The following is a 20,010-nucleotide window of genomic DNA, read 5'->3' on the forward strand; positions in this document are numbered from 1 at the left end:
TGTGAGTCCAGAGCCTGTTTCTATTGTAGTTGTATTACCTACACTCTCACCCTAACGCCCCGTCAGACTTCATGGCTGAAGCACCACCTTCCTTCTGTCCTTTGAGGGCATCTGTCCATCGTGAGAGTCTTCAGAGAAAGAAATCCTTTAACGGCTGAGGAGCCTGGGGAAGAGGAGGGTTCTGGCAGATTGAGGTGGACAGACATTGTTCTGTTGAGCTCATTCTTCACGTTTGTCCAGCTAGTGACATTCTACAGAACCCCTGGGTGCTCAGTCCTGTGCCTGATCCACTGGGAGGGACACAGGGAACCAGGGGCGAGGGCCGTGTCCTCGGGCAGTGCAGTCTCCTTGGGGAGGCAGGAGCTGCAGATGGAAAGCAGCAAAGAACCAGACACAAACTGTGTCTCTGAAGCCGAATATGCCTGCCGGGTGCTTGGGCTGGGCTTGGGAAATCAGAGAAGGCTTCTTGGAGGAGGAAGACAAATAATCGGGGCAACTTACATCTCTTTGGATGAGCTCAGCGTAAATCAAGCAGGCAGCAGAGATCAGCACATCAGCATCAAGGTCAATGAGGTTGTTGCAGGCCTGTGCAGAGAGAGGAAGCTGGGATGAAGCAGGTCTCCTTGGGCACAGGCGGCTGCCTCCTGCTTCAAGGGACAAGGCGGCTGCCCATGGCAGTCACTGGAGCCACCTGATCTCTCTCCAACCAGCCCAGCACAGTGCCTGAAATTTCACCACTGGAACTTGATATATGGGGGAGATGGTAAATGTAGCTTTCCTGCTGGGCTCTAGGGAGTACCAGGGTTCCACTGAGTGATGCAGGGGCTTCTAAGGAGGACCCGTTTTACAATCGGGCTGCCACCCTAGAGAGTGTTGAACGTAGACCTCAGCTGCTTTTTTGAAATGCCAGAAAACTCTCTGTCTTTTGCCGCAGGAGGACCCTAGGGCTAAGGGATTAACTGTGAGGCAGCGAGCGCGGACAGTAAGAGGCATTCAAGGCCTCGGGTTCTTCCTGTGCTAAACAGGGGTGCTGGGGATGGTTATGTCCCACTGCATCAGCCTTGTCGTGAGGCTTAAAGGAGCTGCTCTACAGAAGCACCAGCGCAGTGCTCAGGACATGACAGATTCCCGCCAGGGGTGAAGGGCTGGCCTGGCCCCAGGGCGGGTGCGCTCACCAGGATGATGTCATCCCTGGTCATGCTCTCCTGTAGCACCTGCTCGCGCACCATCTGCAGCATGCTGTAGGCCACCAGCACCTGGAAGTTCCTGCAGGGCTTCCCCGTCAGCAGAACCTGCAGGTGGCCGGTGAGTGTCAGCCTGGGCCCCGCAGCCAGCCAGAGACCACAGCCTACCGAGGATGGTGACCCACCCGCTGACTAGGCACCCGCCCGGGGTCAGCCGTTCCTGGGCTTCACTACTGACTCTCTCATTCCCTCAAGTGCTACCTCGGGGGTCTTGAGGCTACTGCGGGCTTGGAGAAAAAGGCTTCAGGGAATTCATTAGCTAGGGGGAAGGAAGAGGAGGAGAGGATGAGAGAGGGAAGGAGGGGAAGAGGAAGGGAGGGAGGGAGGAAGGGAGGGAGGAGAGGGTGAGGGAATGACCCGGTGACTGTCTGTAGCATTTGAGTGGAGCTTTGGCAAAGCAACGGTTGATGAGAAGTCAACGATCCAGGGGTGTCAGCAGAGGTCTGGGGGTGGCCATGGACTTGGGCATGGAGACCAGCAGGCCGTGAGGGAGGGATAAGGCAGGTGGGAGTTGACTCGGGGGGGCACTGAATGCCAGGCTGAGGACTGGGCTGGGCTGGGCTGGGCTGGGCAGGGCAGAAAGTGGGTGGTGGGTCCGTTCCCAGGGAGCTTCATCTGCTGATGGCCCAAGGGCCTCGGAGCAGAGAACTGCACCTTTGACCTGCCCTTTGGTGGGGGGCCCTCCTTCTCCAGGAGTGAGGGGCCAGTAGGGAAACAGCACTCAGATGGAGGGGAAGGCAGAGGAAGGGGCAGCTGGGGAAGCAAAGCAGAAGGCGGCCCACCTGGGCAGGGTGGCGGGAAAGCAGGCCAGGCTCCCCCCGCCCCCAACACTGGCCAGAGGCCCCTCCTTCCACCCTGATTGCCCTCCAGGAGGTGCTGGTGGGCCTGGATGAACAGATGGACCAGCTGATGTCCTAGCCTCCTCCCACAAGGCGGGAGCAGGGTCGCTGGCCCAGTAAACCCCAAGCTGCCGAAGTCCATCCCGGGCCAGCAATAAAGGGGAGGCGAGGGAAAGGGCTGCCCGCTGCATGCTGGAGGGGTGGGGCCTAGCCCTTCTGTCCAAGGAGGCCTCACCTCCCACAGCCTCCAGACATCTTCGAAGGACTTGAAGGCACGCTGGAAGCAGAAGCAGAACCAGGGGAAGAGGGACCGCACGGTCCCGGCACCCTTCCCTCCTATGCAGAAGAGACAGGGGCGTCAGCCCAGAGGCCGTGGTCAGAGAACACAGGGACAGCTCACGTGACAGAGCAAAGGCACACAGAGGGCGAAACGACAGCACGCCAACACGCTGGGGAAGTACGAAATGCCTGGCCCTCACTGTTCCAACCGCCTTTGGAGACTGTTTGGGGTGAATTTTCAACTGTCTGGATGCCAAGGCCATCCGGGTGAACCGTGCTCCCAGGGCCTGGAAGGAAGACCAAATGACCCGCTCCCGCCCACCATGAGTGGGCCCGGCTGCCTGGGGCTGGGTCCTGGTGCCCCCTCATGCCTGCCCTGGTGGGGGGGGGGCGACGTACTGTTGCAGGAGGCGGAGGGTCCACTCACTTAGGTGCTCAGCAAACACGGGGTCCAAGAAGTCGATCAGGTCATTGAGCATGTCTAGATTCTTGCCCACTCCGATGTTGATGACACAGCTGTGCTCCTGAGAAAGATGGGTGGGAGGGAGGGAAACGGCACCTCTCTCCGTGTGGGGGCACCGGAAGAGCCAGCCCTGCTTCACAGCATCTTGGTTCTGGCAGCCCTGCGCGGGGCTGGCTCCAGGCTGGGCTCATGCCTCTGGATGAGCCTGGATGCCTGGGTCTGGGCATGTCTATGTGATCTGTGTCTGTAGGGGTGTTTGTTTGCACATGTGGATGCACCTGTGTGTGTGTGCGGTGGGGATGCAGGGATGTTCCAGATGTGGCTCACATGCAACGCATCCAGTTCTGCCTCTACACACATGCTGTGGGTCAGAACCAATTGGGACAAGGAAAGAGCAGTGAGCACCTTGCTGCAGGGATGGAGACAGGGGTGAAGGTAGATGCTGAACAGCCTCTCACAGATCATAAGGAAAGGTTTTCCAGGGAGGATGTTCCAGGGAGCAGCAACTTTAAAAGCCCTCATCGTGGTCATTGTGGGGTACATCTGGGGAGTACCGAGTCCCCCGCTGTGCCTGAAGTGTAGGGCGTGTGAAGGGGGCAGCGAGAGACAAGGGCAAAGATCGTCCTTGACTGCCTGGCCAAGGTTATTGGATTTTATTCTGGAGGCGATGGGGAGCCATGGAGGATTTGTGGGAGCAGAGCCATGTTTGGGGAGGGCAATGCCAGGAGAGGAAGCTTTCACTGGGACTGGCCAGTTACACTCTTTCAAAGTTTGGGGAGAGCTGGACCCAGAGCACCTTTCTAGCCATCTCCTCAACTCCGATGCCTACAACACACACAGCACTGTCCCCCAAAACCTCACTGGTGTTAGTGTTGCCTGTCCAGGCTCCTCTGGGACCCTGAGGGCTGTTTCAGGGCTGAAGGAAACAGCCGGGCTGCCAATGCCTGCCTGACCTCAAGGGGTTATTTGGGGAGTGGTAGGGAGGTGGTCCCTGAACTCAGGCCCAGCCCTCACCGTTTTCTGCAGGAAGAACTGGAAAAGCCAGAAGGTCTCATGGTCATGTTCCACCATCAGCTGGAAAAGCATCACCATCTCGTGGAAACCCTGCTGATACTCTGGGGTGGAGGGGGAGGGCAGTGAGGAGGGGCTGGGTGGGGGCAGGGAAGGGATTCCAGGAAGGAAGTGAGAAAAGGGGGCTGCGGGGAGGCCCAGCCCCGTGGCCCACCTGCCTGGGTATTGCAGACATAACTCAGGAGCAGGATTTTCTCCAGTCTCTTCTTGTCGATAAGGACGTTGCCTAGGTGGTCTTTGTCATAGAGTTTCTGAATGTCATATGCTAGGTTGCGGAAAAGAGACAGGTAGGGGGCACCAGATCACCTCCAGCAGGGGGGCCATGAATGAGTTCATTCCCCCAAAGGGTAAGACCCAAGGCACCCTGGGGAGGGGGCTGTGAAAAGTACATCGGCCTACATCTGCCGATGTAGAGGCTCTACCCCTCACCATACCCTGAGCTGTTCGGCCGTGTCCCCACCTCCAAATCTTTGACGAGGCTGTACCCTCTGCCAGGAATGTCCCCCCATCCCACCCCACCGGTTCTGTCCAACTGAAATCTAGCCTAGTTCAAGGCCCAAAGGGGAGAGATGAAGGTGAAGTGGCAGGAATAGGAATCACCCCGGGGGGAAAATGGTGCTGGGCATCTAGGGGCCCCCAGCAGAGATGGGGGATGGGCTAACCAAGGTTTACCCAGCAAAATTCCAGGCCCCTGTGGAGGCAGCTCCCAGGAACCAGGGGACCCATCGGCCCCTGGACATGACTGACGAGGGGGCAGGCATGGCTTCAAGCCCCCCCCTCCACCCTGCCCTGCCCACCCAACTCCGCTCACCAATGTTATTCCGAGTCTTCATAAAGTTCCGGTGCAGGTTTTCCAGAAGAGGCTGAATCTTTTCGTACATCTCGCATAAGGCCTCGTAGCTCTTCCTGTGAAGACAGAACTGAGGCTGAAAGAGGCAGCCTCCCCCTCCTGGCAAATCAAGGGAACTCTGCGGAGCACTCTCCAGGAGGCTGCACCCTCTCGCTGTGATGCCCCCTCTCATCCCCACCGGTGCCAGCCCTAACCACACTCTAATGTGCTCCTGGAGGGCAGCATGGAGGCAGGTTCGATCTTGTGGCTCTGGGGTCCCATGGCTGCTCCTGAATCCTGGCTCCACAAATTAATAACTGGGTGTTTGCAACTAGGGTCAGGCCTTGTGGACATCACTATACCTAAGCCTCAGTTTCCTCCTCTGTAGAATGGGGAGAATACTGGCACTTCCGCCTTAGAATCGGAAGGATTGGATGAGGCAGTGTCTAGTGTCCATTACCAGAACGTGCTTAGGGCATGTGGGAGGCTGAATGGTGGCCCTCCAAAAGATATGTCTACGCCTTAGCCACTGAAACTTGTGCTTGTGAACTTATTTTTAACAGGGCCTTTGCAGATGTAATTAAGGATCTCGAGATGAGATCAATCTAGATTATCCAGGTGGACCCTAAATCCAATGACGAGCATCCTTCCAAGGACACACAGAAACACACAAAGGAGAGACAGAGAGAAGGCGAGTAGGCCATGCGACCATGGAGGCAGAGACTGGAAGAACACCCAGAGTCAGCAGGAGGAGGCATGGAAGGGTTGTCCCCTGGAGACATCAGGGAACGTGGCTGTGCTGGCACCTTGCTTTTGGGCCTCCGACCTCTGGAACCGAGAAAATACATTTCTGCTGTTGCAAAGCCCCCGGTTTGTGGTGCCTTGTTTCAGCAGCCTCAGGAAACTAATACGGGCCTTGTCAGGGCTGTCAGGAATAGAACATTCCAGGCGGAGCCTCAGTTCCCCTACGGCCCTGGATCATTCTCCACTGGCCTCTTGTGTGTGAATCTTCAGCTCAGAGAGGCGCACAGGCTCTAGGGAAGGATGGGATGGGATGGTGGCGGGCCAGAGGAGTTGCTGGAGTGAAGCCCATGCAGGGCAGTGTGTGGGCTGCTAAATGGAGCTGGGTGGGAACGTGCTGGCACCTCCCGTGTTCAGGCCCTGGGTCGGGAGCACGTGGGGGTTTTGTCTCTCAGAATAAGAAATCCATCGGAGGGAAGAAGACTGAACTTGCCAGGCTGGGGTGGGCACTCCATCCCACCTGCACTGCCATCCACCCTCCCCTGACAGGATCTGGAATGTTCTACCTCCTTGTGCTGTCCACCGTGAGCCGCTCATCCTGGGAACTCTGCCATGAGTAGTAGCCCGTGAGGAACTTCCAGGCTTCTGTCCTCACGAAGGGGTGCAGACCCTGAGGTGTGGGTGAGAGGTGAGAGGTCACAGGCCCTTGACGTGCCTGCTGAAAGGGCCTCTCCAAACACCTGCCTGCCCTCTTGCCCACCCATGCCCCCCAGTGCCAGGGCAAGGCCTTGGGGATTGTACCCTTTCCAGGATGTTAACACAAATGGAGTCTCGTGATTTGGCCAACAGACCGTTCTCATCAAAGAAGGCATCCCATTCCGTCTTGTCAATGGGTGGTTTTCTCTTCACCTGGCAAGGACAATCACTTCAGCCTTAGTTAAGAAGCTTTGGCTTTTCTTTTAAGTGTGCTTTTTTCCCCTTTCTTTTAATGTTTTATTTATTTCTGAGAGCGTGTAAGCAGGGAAGGGGCAAAGAGAGGGGGACAGAGGATCTGAAGCGGGCTCTGTACTAACAGCAGCGAGCCCAAGGTGGGGCTCAAACTCACGAACCATGAGATCATGACCTGAGCCGAAGTCGGATGCTCAAACAACTGAGCCAGCCAAGTGCCCCTAAGTGTGCTTTTTTCAATGTTATACTCTGGAGTTTGTAATATGAGTCAAGTTCCCAGTCTCTGACTCACTTCTGGAAATCTATCCTGAAGAAATTACTGCAAAGTTATACAAAAATGCTGAAAGCACAATAATTTTCATTGCACATTACTTACCAAAATGAAAAACGCACGTGCTCTAAACATTATGCAATAAGGGAATAGTTAAATAAACTATAGTTTATATACTCAATGGAATATTGTGAGGCATAAAAAAATGATGCTGACAGGGAATGAATAATAATCTGGAAAAATTTAAATGTTAACAGAAAAAGCAGAATACAAAATTACACATTCCGTATCTATCCTCTATCTTTTCTATGTGCTATCCTCCTTGTATACCTATGTCATATATTATAAAAACTACACCTCATATACTCTAATATAGAGTGAATTAACATGATTAAGACTCTGGTAGAAAAAAAAACTGAAAAGAAAGCCCCCACCAATACCCAAAATCCCCACTAAAAGCAAGAGTGATTGTCTTCGAGAAATAGGATTCTACATAATTTTTTTCCTTTTTCTTGTATTTTTGAACTTTTCTGCAATAATGTCTACTGCTTTGATAATGGAAAAATATAAAATAAGCACAAATTAAACACACCCATGGGCTCCATTTTGCCTTTCTTGGAAGAGTAAAACAATTCATCATAAGGAGTGGTTTCTGGTTTACATAAGAGATGTGTGTGTGTGTGTGTGTGTGCGTGTGTGCATGTGTGTGTGTGTGTGCGCGCGCGCGCGCGTGTGTGTGTGTGATATGGGGGGAAAAGAGTGTGCTGCATGCAAAGTAATTAAAAATGCTCATAAGACAGTAACCAGGAGGTAAGAGCTCCTGTCAGGAATCTTCTATTGGAGAGAAGCGTGTCTTGAAATGCCACACTGCAGACATGAAGACATGCTAATGGACAGAGCTTGGCAGGTGACTAGACTTGCCTGATATATACACTCCCAACTTCCTGAGTACACCTGAATATGCACATGTGTGACTCAAATTCAAATTTGCATATGAGTCACCTGAGGATCTTCATAATATGCAGATTCTGACTCAGAAGGTCGGGTGTTGGGGCCCAGGGTGATGCATTTCTAACAAGCCCCCAGGAGATTTCTTTTTTTTTTTCTTTTTTTTTTAACATTTATTTATTTTTGAGACAGAGACAGAGCATGAACGGGGGAGGGTCAGGGAGAGGGAGACACAGAATCCGAAACAGGCTCCAGGCTCCGAGCGGTCAGCACAGAGCCCGACGCGGGGCTCGAACTCACGGACCGCGAGATCATGACCTGAGCCAAAGTCCGAAGCTTAACCGACTGAGCCACCCAGGCGCCTCACCCCCAGGAGGTTTCTGATGCTACTGGTCCTCTGATCACGAGAGAGAGGCAAGCTATTAGAAATCCCTTCAGCACTGGAAATGAAACAATAAGAGCCCACAGGCCCAGATTTGGGATAATTTCTACCGACTCCACATTTGATAGGGATGGATTGAGCACCTTTTTTAACTCAAACATGCTCTGTCTTCTGAACCAAAATAGGACATGTGGGCCCAAGAAGATATCAGAAAAATCCCACCCTCATTGGAGATGGCCTAACCTTGGGGAGCGGGGTCTGTCCTGATGTCATGTCCCAAGTGCACAGACACTGTTGTCTGGGCAGACCAAAGCCAGGGTTCCATCCCTCCAACTGCCATCATGTTCTCCAAACCTGTACTCAGACTGCAACACTCAGCATGAACTGTGGCAGGAAGCAGGAGGGAATAGGCAAAGTTGGGCTGTGTCCTGGGATCCTTAATTATAAAAAGGAACGCATGGACTTTAGCAATGCATTTCCATATAAATCTTAGTCAACTTGTCAATTTCTACAGTAAAGACAGCTATGATTTTGATGGGGATTGCGCTGAATTTAAAGGTCAATTTGGGGAGCAATGATAATAATATTGAGCTTTCTGATCCATGAACATGGTATATTTCTTCGTCTATTAAGATCTTCTTTAATGTCTCTAAGCATTGTTTCGTAATTTTCGGTATATAGGCTATTCGTGTATTTTGTCAGATTTATCCCTAACTATTTTGGTTTGGGGGGGATGTTATTTTAAAAGTTGGTGTTTTTAAACTTCCCAACTATTCATTGCTATATATAGAAATACGATGGATTTTTGTATATTGATCTTGTATTCTGGCCCCTTATTAGTCCTAGTGGCTTTTGTGGGATTCCATGGGATTTATTATAGAGGTCAACAATCAGTAAACTACAACCCATGGACCAAATCTGGCCTGCAACCTGTTTTGTTTTTTTTTAAATAAAGCTTTATTGGCACACAGTCATGCCCATTCATTCATGTATTGTCTGTGGCTGCTTTCATGCTAAAATAGCAGAGTTAAGTAGTTGTGACAGAAGCATATGATTCACAAAGACTAACATACTTACTATCTAGACCTCTGCAGAAAAAGTTTACCAGCCCTGATATAGACAAGTTTCTTCTCTTATAATTTCGTTGATTTTGGTACCAGGGTAATGTTGGGTTCATAGAATGAGCAGGGATGTATTCTCACTTAAAAATTTTTTAGAATAGTTTGGATAGAATTGATATTATTTCTTTCTTCAATATTTGGTATAACTTACCCATGAAGCCATCTAGGCCTAGGGTATTTTTTTGTAGGAAGATTTTTAACTATAAATTTAATTTTTTTATTAGATTGAAGGATAGAGTCAGAAGAGTTTGTTTTATTTTTTACTTAAAAAATTAGAGATTTATAGGAACAAGGCATTTCCCTTCTAATCCCCTTTAAAAATAAAAGTTAATAATACAGGAAACAACAAGGAATTAAGAAAAGCATAAACGTAAAAAATGATACAAACCCAAAGAAATCAATTATGAAAATAAATGCATTAAATTCTCTGGTTAGTTGTAAACATCTACGAAGCATTGATGAGGTACCAGGCACTGTTCTAAGCACTTTATATTTATCACTTAATCTTTGCAACCACCCGTGAGGTAGGTGTGGTTATTACACTGTTTTACAGATCAGGGAATTGAGGCTGGAGGAGGGTTGGTTAGTATATCTGAAGTCATACAGTAAATATTAGGGCTGAGATTTGAACCCAGAGCTGTTTGGTGCAAGAATCAGGGAGTTTAACCCCAATCCCATGCTACCAGGGAGAGTAAAAAGCAAGGATTTTCTATTTGAATGGAAAATACATACCTGATACCTGATACAAGCTGTTAACAAAAGGCATACCTTAAAATCTAATGTCGTAGAAAGATTAAAAAATAAATGATGAACAAAGATATGAAAAAAGGGTCAAATGCGATGAAAGGGTGGCAAAGTAAGTAATGTGCACAGAAACCATAGTAAGAGGTATGGCATCAGCACAATAAGGCAGCGATAATTAGAAATGTCACAAGAAGGTGTTTGCCGAGTGCTCACTGAATTTATATTACTAAACCTCTACCTGCAACAATTGGCCATCCTCCTACTTTGCCATGGCTGAATTTGCTTACAAAGAGCCACTGACTTGTGGGGTGCCTGGGCGGCTCAGTCAGTTGAGTGTCACTCTTGATTTTGGCTCAGGCCATGATCCTAGGGTTGTGGGATTGAGCCCTGCGTAGGTCTCCATGCTGAGGACGGAGCCTGCTTAAGATTCTCTCTCTCTCTCTCTCTCTCTCTCTCTCTCTCTCTCTCTCTCTCTTTCGCCCCTCTCCCCCGCCCTCACTCTCTCATTAAAAAAAGAAAAAAGAAAAGAAAAAGTCACTGATTTCTCCTTCCAGGAAGCTCAATTTCTCTATGTCCACCACTTCTGTGGGCAAAACCTAAACAAACTACAGGGCAACCACAAGAACATCTAAGACATTTGCTAGCAAGCCAAGGACAAACACAAGAAGCTTGTTGACCTGCAGAGGCCTAAAGGGAAAATTTCCACACAGGGGGCCCCTCCCTCTCTTCTCCAGTATATTCACACCACCTGTCTATGCCGGAAATCAGAGACCAGAATCTGTATCTGGGGTCCTTCGAAGTAATAGAGACTGTCAACTCAATAATCTCTCAAATTCATCTTCCTACTCCCACATTCGCCCATTCCCGGCTCCGCTTACTGGTAACACCCTGCACCACCATCTGGGTACAATTACCTGGTGATCCAGGAGGGGAGATACATAGTCCATGAGGTGCTGGATACCCTTTAGCTCTGCAGTAGCTTTTTTTCCTGGTCTCTTAGGAAGAGGACTGCTAGACAGAGCCGTTGTGAAAATCTCCCACCTCCATGGTGTGCTTAAGTAGGTTAAAACTCCCCACCAGCAAACCTGGGGACACCTTGGCCACGTTTCCTCTAGAGAGGGGGGCCAGAAGTAGGAGTCCTAAGTGGCTCCGTTTCTCTAACATCCTCCTCCTGCTGGAGGCCCGGGCTGTAGGCATACATCTCCCCACCCTCCTTCTATTCTGCTTCATTGGGTTGAAGATTTTCTCTAGCATTCTTACAAAATACGAAAGCTACTGGAGGATAAAGCAAACTTTCCAGGAGGGTTCCTGATGCCATGTTGCTCTGAAAACTCATAGGGACAGAGCCCCCAGTAGGCCTCGGAACGGTCACAGGCTACTTATGGTTCCCAGCCGCTTCCACTCCAGTTCCCTTGAGGGACAAGACACGCTCTCAACAGTAAGAGTGGCTCATCATGTCAGTGATTCTCACCCAGGGGAGAGCAGGGTGGCCCAAGGAGGGAAGGAATGTTAAAATTGGGGTGGGGGGAAGCATATATGCAACTTGAAAGTTACCTGGGTGATTATTAGCAACCCAGGTGTGGGGGTGTATCATCCATATAGCAGAGCGATTAAATGAATGGTTTAAAACACTGGTTCTCAAAGTTAGCTCCGGATCACACTCCCCGGAGTTCTTGTCAAAACACAGATCATTGGCCCTCACCTCCAGAGTTTTTGGTTCAGGTCACCTGGGGATCAAGAGTCTGCATTTCTTACAAGTTCCCCATTGATGCTGATGCTGCAGTTCTGGGCACCACATTTGGAGAGTCACCGATGTAGAATGCCACCTCTGCCACTTAACAGTGTGACTTTACACAACAGTGTGACTTTAGGCAAGTTGCTTAGTCTCTGTGCTGCAACTTTTTCATAAAATGAAGACAATAGCATCCTACACCTCCTATATGGTTATGGTGAGAATAAGGGACTCTAAGTAAAGCATTTAGAACAGCCATTGTACATAATAAAGGCTATGTGACAGTTTGTTATTTTATAATTATCACTCTCTACATTCAGACAAATGAATAGAGATAGAAAGAAAATCCAAATCAAGACCTGGTAGTAATCTGCAATAAAGCAATAACATTTAAAACTCAGGGAGAGACCGATATTACCCTATGTGTTAGCTAACTAGAATTTAAAACAAAAACTTGGAACAAAAAAAGGAATATAAAAAAATAAAATACAACTCAGGGAGAAAGGTGCTCATTTTGCAGGTCTGCTTTTTTTAATGTATCATTCTCTTAATCCGTATGATTAACGAAACTCAAGATTGGTTAAGGTCATTATAATCAGTTATTATGATTTTAAAAAATACACTGTGTGGAAAATTTTCATGACTGAGGCTGCCTTTTAATGAATAGATACATTTTATTAAGTGGACTTGAAACCACCTACTAACAAAAGCATTACTGCCACCTGGTGGCAGCATACCAAAATTGTTGGCAAAAGCGCCAAGGAAAATTTATCAGCATCTACAAGTTTGAACTTGCAAACCCAAAACTCATTAAAGTTAGAATATCACATACAGGGAAAGGTAACTGGCTTAGAGAGAAGGGTGAAAGGGAGAAAGACGACCTGTGTTTTTCAGTCCTGTGGTTAGTGCTGATGTGAGATCAAGGTACAGCCTACCCTCGTCAACCTTCCAGGCCAGCTCAGGGTTCTAGTCCTACCCACCCAGCAGGGGAAAGTGGCCCTAATGCAAACCAGAAGTTGGGGAGGGAGGGACTTGGAGTTGATGAAGAACACGCACCAGGATGAAGGAGGCTGACCACCTGGCAGAGAGGCTGTTTTCAGGAGAGAGGGTGGTCATGGCCCCTGCGGTCTGGCTTCAAAGCAGCTTTTGACCAGAGCTCACTTGGAGCCCTAACTGATGCAGGGGAAGGCGGTCTTCTTTTGGGGGGATGAGTTGCATTCCCAGAGGGAACTGGGCCCCTCCTTGACGCCTGAACAGAACCAGCCAGCATGTGTCACAAGGCCCCTGGAACCCTCGTCACAGTGACCTTGGAACCTGGGAGCACTCAGCCTCAGAAGTAAGGCACATCCAGGAACTAAGATGACCAGTCAGCCCGAAAAATCACAGGACACACAGGATGTGTGGAGGTTGGGGTCACAGGACGCGCAGACCGATGTGCTGGGCAGGTCAGGGAAGGCTTCCTAGGAGAGGTGGGCCAGGAAGCCTTTCTCCCTGTCTCTGGCTGTCCCTCCTCTGGGTTCCCTTCCCTTGTTATCCCACAGATCAGTACCCAAACCCGGATGACACCCAGAATCTGAGCTTCAGGTTTCTTGCGTGTCAATTCCAGAGATTCAGAATCAGCGGTCTGGGTGGGGGACCTGGCGTACTGTGTTTTGAAAAACTCCCTGGTGACTCAGAGTCAGTATTTGAATGGTAGCTTCTGGGGATAGAGACCGGTTTTTCCTATCGTTGTATCCAGCGCACTTCAGACAGGGGCTTGCGCGACTGAATGAAGGATTTAATTGAATGGAAGAACGAATGGATCTGTCTTAGATCTCGTCTCCTTGTCCTCTCTGAAGGCATCGCAGAGGTTTCTGTTCCATGTCTTCTCTCCCTTCCAACCCTGGGTTCCTCAGGCCAGGGTCCATGTCGGATTTCCTTTGTGTTTTCCTCCCGGGGCCAATCTCTGCTGCCTGGCACTTGGCAGGTTCTCCGTATTTGAATGAATCTGAGGGGTTGGCTCAACATCACTATTTCTCGACCTTAAGCATGGCTTGCATGCCTACCCAGGTCCAGGCCATTAAAGGCATCTGGCCCTAAAGCATCCATAGTCATTAGGAGGTAGCAGTAATTAGACCAACTAAATTGGAATCGGGGGCTGGGAGATGGAATTCGGACTCTGACCTTAAATTTGGATGTCCCTCCCCCCCTCCTGAGCCATGGGTCCCCCAGCCGCGAAATCAGAACACAGTCAACCTCTGGCTCTCACATCCTTATTAGCATAATGAATCGGCAGCCACGCAGGAGTCTTCGAGTGGACACAATTCGCTGTCTCATTTACGGTTACTGTTCTGCTAGCTTGTGGCACCGCGGGGGTCCTTTGAAATCAAACACCTTATTCTCTGCCTCCCTCCACCACGCCATGCCAGCCCAGCAAAGCATTATAGCCTCTTCCTCTTAATCTGCTGCCCCCAGGTCTTCATGGAGGAGGGGGTGGGCGGCTTTGAGCAGGCAAGGGGTGGAATGAGGGTGAGGCAGCCTCCCACGGCCGGGTGCCTCCATTCTGACGCCTGCAAGAAGCTTCCAAAGCAAACGTCCAGAGCAGGAGGCATGGCGTGAGCATTACTCACCATTTGGGATCATCTATGCCTCTGCTGCTCCACATTAATGATGTCGACAACTGAGAAGCGACTGCCGTTTTCCCACAAGCTCGGGATCTGGCAGGGGGTTGGAAAATCTGTGCGCTAAATCCGACGTGGTTTCTAAAACGAACGTGATGGCCACAGATCATCTACTGAACTTCCCTTCACCTCTGGCTCCCCATCTGTAAATTGTAGGTAATAACCCTTGCCCAAATTAGCCCGGATAGTTTGGTCATATTACAAAAGCCTCAGAACAACCACGTGGAGGCTTAATATTCCAATGGAACTGCAGGACACTGAGCTGAAGCAGGAAGGGTTTTTGATCCCTTGGACTCTTTTTGCTGATACTTACAAGGGATTTACAAGTGTCAATCTTTTTTCCCCAGGGCTGAACGGTTCCTTTCTGTGTCCATTTATTCACATAATCCCCCAAATTCTTTAGATTCCCCTGTATCACTTTTTCTCTTATGCATTTCCCCCCCTCCCTGATGGGAGCCCAGTTTTTCTGCTTTACATTTCTGTACTTGGGGGTTCTTCAGGGCACAAGAATCCCAGGCTTTTCAAATATTATTCTTGGTACTGGAGTATGGGCCAAGGGCGGAGAGAGCTAGAATTTGCATTAAAGTAGTCCTGGGAGGGAGCAAACCTTGCAGCCCATCTTTTCTCCAGAGGATCTGGTTGTCCACTGGCTGATGGCTGTAGCGGTGAGGCAGGAGGGTGGTGGTGAGGCTTGGAAGGTGCCGGGGGGAAGACCCTCTCATCCTCAGAAGTGCAGGGCTCGTGCAGTAAGAAAGCCCATGGGCTTTGGTGCCAGAAAAACCCAGGTTCAATTCCTGACCATGCTGCCCAACCAACCACGTGATCTTGGTCCCACCTAGGGAAAGCCATGAAGTCTTTCCACTTCCGCTTGGCCACTCAGGAGGGGGCTCTGGGCCTGGGACACTTCCTTACCAAGAGACAGGGAGTCCTCACAGCCTGTGCTGGATTTATCGCCTCCTGTGGGAACGCCTGCCTCCGTTCCAGATTCAACGTGCGCGCTTCTGTTCTGCTTCAGTGTGTGCGTCACATGGCGCCTGGCCAATCCCACTGCCGTATCTCTTCCCATCCGGGAGGGAATGGGGTCCTTTGTCTGCGGCATGAGAGGGGTGCGCGTAGATCAGAGCCCTGTGTCCGCTTGTGGGACGAGACCCGCTGGCCACGGCGGACCAACGCCCACTGCTGAAGTTGATCCTGATCTATCTCTTTATGTGAGCAAAGCCTTGTTCCCTCCAGCTCCTGTGTGAGTCGTGTCTTTCCTGGTGATGCTGACCCCTGCAAGCCATGAGTGGGTTGACATGTCGAGATGCTGAGCCTGGAGGCAGGCACTGCTGGGCTTCTTGCTCTCCTCCATGCGGCGGGACTCCTCCCCCAAAGGTAGACACCATCTCTTACCCGTCTGAGTGCGGGGAGGGCAGGGGAGGGGAGAGGTGTGATAATACCTCACGGAACTGAAGGGCAGGTGAAGCGATGTGCATGAAGAGCCTGGCCTGGGCCTGGAGCACAGGGCCACCCAGTGCATGGCAGTTATTGTTAACCTCAGCATCACCATTTTCGTTACTGATGCCCAGGACGTGTCCATACAAATCTCTGTGGACTAGACTTGAATGAAGTGCTGCCTGCTTCCGTGAGGCTTGTAGTAATATCAGTGTGAAGGTTCAAAGATCCCAGGAGCCAGACAGTTTCTGTTTCTCTGCCTTTCTCCGGGAGCCCAAGGACCAGGATTACCATAAAAGTGGGTTGAGGCCAGTATTAGAAATTAAGTTCCCTTAAGCTCCTTAGGTCAGTGCCATACAACACAACTCAATGACATGCAGTGTGACAGTGTCCCTGCAGCAACTACCCGTTCGCCCCTTCAAAGGACACCTACCCATGACTGTCAAAGTCTGGGACACGCTAGTTCTTGGAATAAATCACACACATTTTGATTTTATTTCATTCCAAAGTGCCAGCGATCTTTTATGCTAAAGCGGTATTTTTCTCTTTGCCCCTCGTTGTGAGGAATCAGGATAAGTTTAGATTTCCCACAGCAGGTTTCCTGCCCTCGCCCCCATGGAGCACGGTATTTCTGACAATGCCGGAGACAGCTGCACATCACGTGTCACTAATATGAGGGAAGCGGGGAACGGGGAGCCGGGGACGCAGATGGCTGTCTTCCGAGCACTGTGGTAAACTGGAATCCCCCAGAGAAATAGCCAGCCACCCCGAAGTCCCCTGAGCTTTTGGAGGGCTTAAGGGTTATCTGCTGCACATTGGGTCATTTTTTTAAAAAAAATTTATTGTTTATTTATGTCTGAGAGAGAGAAACAGCAAGCAGGGGAGGCACAGAGAGAGAGGGAGACACAGAATCCGAAGCAGGCTCCAGGCTCTGAGCTGTCAGCACGGAGCCCGACACGGGGCTCGAACCCACAGACCGAGAGATCATGACCTGAGCTGAAGTCAGACGCTTAACCGACTGAGCCACCCAGGTGCCCCTGCACGTTGGGTCGTTTTCAAGGTCTTGGGGAGCCCTCACTGGCTCCCCAGTCAGTTGAAGATGACACCTCTATTACCTCCCGTCCAGCTGTCATGCACACCGGAAATAACCCACAGGAGCAACTCTGGCCAGAAGCCACCATAGTCAGCCAAAGAGGGAAACTCAGCCCTGGGCAGTAAGGCTGAGTCCCAGGGCACTCCCTCCTGCTCTGAAGGAGCCTTGCCCCCTAGAGGTCCTCACCCTCATTCTCCCTGACTCCTGACCTCCAGCCCAGTCTCCTGGGGCACCATCAAGTACTTAGCTCTGACTCTCGCCAAGCCATGGCTGGGTCTTTTATGCTGTCATGTCCACTGATCATTTGGCCCCCACAAGTCCCCTGTTGTCCGCAGACATCTAGACCACAGGGCGCTTGCTCTCTACCTCTGGGAAAGAGTTTTATGAATGTCAGTGCTGGCCCTGACCGTCCTGTGAGGGCGACAGAAGCCCAGAGAGGTTAAATTACTTGCTTGGCATCACCCAGCTAGAAGTGAGGGAGCCAGCCACCTCCTAGCTCCACCCAGCTTTGCCACTAGCCGGGCCGTCTCTGTGTCACTTTGGCAGAAGTGGGCATCTCTGCGCCCCTTGCTGGCTCAGGGGACTGTGATCCCACAACCCAGCGAGGAGGAGGCGGTTTGCCATGGCTCCTTCTTCCAGATTCTAAACTAGTCATTCAGCCCCAAAACAATGTGCCGTGATGGTCGGGGGACGGAGTGCGGAAGTGTTACAATGTAGCTTCTAAAGGTGATGGAAAGAGTGAGATGGAGAGGAAAAAGGACAAGAAATTCCAGCAAACTCCAGGGACTGCTAATGGAGAGAAATAATGTGGCTAATTACATCTCTGAAGGCCATCCGTTCCAAGATGAATTTTTAGTGCAAAAATAATGCATTTCCCCTGCTGCTTGAATCAGGGAGGGAAGGGACTGAGCGGTCTCCCAGTGCAGGCCAGAGCAGCTGTGCATGCCAGCGCCTCCCCCTTCACCCGTGTCTCTTCCCAGAGCCCTCATCCCTAGGGTGCGCATGACGCCACAGTGCAAGCCGGGTGCCCCTCACGTGCCCTAGGCTCCAGGAACACCAGTGTGGACAAAGGCCAGTAACTGTCCTCACAGCCTCAAAGCTCCGGGTTTCCCTCCTGCAGCCCCCAGAGGGCTTCCCGAGGTATTCCTCTGCCCACTCCCCTTTCCCCCTCTCCCCACCAGGGAGTCATGGATCTTAGATCCAGGGGTGTAAAGCTTCCCATGTGAAATGAAATCCTTGCCTCTAACGTTCCAAACGCATCTGTTTGCTACACGTGGGTTTTGCAGGAAGTGAGCCCCATTCTCCCCTCTTTCTGGGGGTAATCTATAGATCAGAATGGAAAAGAGAAGCATGAGTTTTAGAGTCAACCAGACCTGGGTTCAGATCCCAGGCTTGAAACTTATTTGTGGTGTGACCCAGGGCAAGTAATTTGCTTTTCAGGGCTCAGTTTCCTTACCTGTAAAATGGGGTAACAATATCTGCTCCATAGTACTGCTGTGAAGGTTGAATAGTGTCTGTAAAGTGCCCAGCACAGCGTCTGGCATTGTCCAAGCAGTGGTTCGCATTGTTATTATTTGCCCCAGAGCACACCCAAGCTAACCTTGAACCTCGCCCCCCTCCCCTCTGCCCCTCGACACACACACCCAAGAAACTCTGTTCTGAGAACTCCCAGCCTCAGTCAGCTCTGCTTGCCTCCTGGGCAAGCCAGCAAGGACCACAGGGACAGCTGTGATCACTGAGGTTGCTGCTGACCCTTGACCTCAGCTGGGCTGTCTGGTCAAGGGCCCAGCTCACCCTCCAACTTGGAAAAGGCAGCAGGGCGGGAGCCAGCAGGAGGCTCCTCCAGGCAAAGCGGTGACCAAGATACTCCAGATCTCACAGCTACTCCACCCACACTGCCCTCAGGCACATATGTCTCTACAGGCAGCGACAGCGTCCATGGCCACGTGGTCAACCCTTTGTGGGTTCACACTCTCGGCCACTCATTCTCCTACGTGAAAGTTCCAAAATTATACGCAACACTCCTCATATCCGGGAGTACACCAGCACCCCTAAAATGCAGGACCACGTGCTTCAATATCCACTCTTCAACATATTCAGACCCACGGAAACACAAACAGCCCCACAAGATGTGCATACAAACACACATATACTATAGCGTGTGTGCACTTACGTGCTTCCCCAAACACAGCACAAAACCTATCCAGAGCACCTCACTTCTATGCAAGACTGTCCCTCTGAAGTGCGCGCACACAAACATGCCCCCGCCCCCGGGGGGGAATGCGTGGGAAGGGGCCAGGGATGGCACCTTGGGCCCGCATCAGTATTGGCAGTGTTCACAGTGGTTCCCAACCCAGAGAAAGCCCAAGCTGAGGGGGCCAACGAAGGCAGGGAGGCTGGCCCTGGGGGACTCCCTTGGAGGTCAGAGTTCATGAGGGACAGGGCAGAGCAGGAGGGCCCCAGGTGCCCGGAGTGACAGAAGGGGACACACTGAGCTGGGGACTGAGGAAGTAAAGAAGGGTACTGAAGATCAGCACCAACACCCTCGAGTCCTGGGGGCAGAGAAGGTTCTGGATCCAGACTCACACACGCCAGCACCTGGCAGAAGGAGGCGGGCAGTATTTCTTTCCCACCTCGTTCCCTGTTTTTTCCCGTTTCTGGAACTATACTATCCCCCAGACTCTAGGAGACTCTGGGAGATCCCCACATCTGGCCTGCTGAGTAGGTCTGTGAGTGTTCCAGAGACCAGATGCAGGCAGCTTATTACTGGGATTCTCAAAAGGAACAGGAGGAGCAGGACTCCTGTGGCCTCTGCCCTCTGTGTGGGGGACGTTCTCTGCAAGGCAGGATGTGAAGGGCAGATCTTACTTCCTCTGTGTCTCAAAGTCTTTCACTCACCCAGCTGGGGAGGGGCTGCACCTGCCTGGAGTAAGCCAGCATTCAGGGCACAAGAGGCTCCCTTGACCCTGACCCAAACTCACCAATCTGGTGTCGTCGTAATCACGCGACACCTGGAGGCAGAAGGTTCCAGGACGTTTCTCCTTCCCGTCCTGTCCCTACTCCTACCCCACTCTCCACCCTGCTCCAAGCCCCATACTCTTCCTTCCTTCAGCCTTTCAGGCCAGAGTGGCCCTGCAAGCTTCTCTTTGAAGTCTTTGACCAAGCTGGGGACAATGCTGTCATGGGAATTGTTCCTGCCCCTCATGGGCAG

The 20,010-nt window shown here is 51.1% G+C and overlaps 1 protein-coding gene and 1 long non-coding RNA gene across 5 annotated transcripts in view; one reads left to right on the forward strand and one right to left on the reverse strand.

Moving 5' to 3' along the window:
• TBC1D21 (TBC1 domain family member 21) lies at positions 1-15,238 on the reverse strand. 3 transcript variants are annotated; one of them, XM_042988420.1, is made up of 12 exons: positions 15,185-15,238; positions 14,222-14,353; positions 6,268-6,375; positions 6,033-6,136; positions 4,708-4,802; positions 4,051-4,161; positions 3,840-3,940; positions 2,790-2,886; positions 2,319-2,419; positions 1,176-1,292; positions 502-585; positions 1-163 (listed from the first exon to the last, which is right to left on the reverse strand). In XM_042988420.1, the coding sequence occupies exons 2-12, from the start codon at positions 14,222-14,224 to the stop codon at positions 131-133; spliced, it is 954 nt and encodes a 317-aa protein (XP_042844354.1). In that variant the 5' UTR covers positions 14,225-14,353; positions 15,185-15,238; the 3' UTR covers positions 1-130. The 3 variants fall into 3 exon arrangements, with proteins under 3 accessions (XP_042844354.1, XP_042844353.1, XP_007084640.2); XM_042988419.1 differs by lacking the exons at positions 14,222-14,353; positions 15,185-15,238 and adding an exon at positions 12,669-12,866 and having other exon boundaries at positions 3,840-3,899; positions 4,055-4,161; XM_007084578.2 differs by lacking the exons at positions 14,222-14,353; positions 15,185-15,238 and adding an exon at positions 12,669-12,866.
• The window catches only part of LOC122239427, a 17,890-nt gene continuing 10,843 nt past the window's right edge, over positions 12,964-20,010 (forward strand). For both annotated transcript variants that reach the window (XR_006218510.1, XR_006218511.1), the window contains exons 1-2: positions 12,964-13,081; positions 15,506-15,646. This is a non-coding gene — a long non-coding RNA (uncharacterized LOC122239427). The remainder of the gene's footprint in view (positions 13,082-15,505; positions 15,647-20,010) is intronic.

The sequence above is a fragment of the Panthera tigris genome, chromosome B3 (assembly GCF_018350195.1).
Source record: "Panthera tigris isolate Pti1 chromosome B3, P.tigris_Pti1_mat1.1, whole genome shotgun sequence".
NCBI classification, from domain to species: domain Eukaryota; kingdom Metazoa; phylum Chordata; class Mammalia; order Carnivora; family Felidae; genus Panthera; species Panthera tigris.

Excerpts from the sequence above, each read along its gene's own strand:
- TBC1D21 (XM_007084578.2), bottom strand. The coding sequence starts at position 12,728 with ATGACCACCCTCTCTCCTGAAAACAGCCTCTCTGCCAGGTGGTCAGCC. Across the intron at positions 6,137-6,267 it reads GTGTTAACATCCTGGAAAGG|GGTCTGCACCCCTTCGTGAG; the intron begins GTACAATCCCCA and ends CCCACACCTCAG. Across the intron at positions 3,941-4,050 it reads TGTCTGCAATACCCAGGCAG|AGTATCAGCAGGGTTTCCAC; the intron begins GTGGGCCACGGG and ends CCTCCACCCCAG.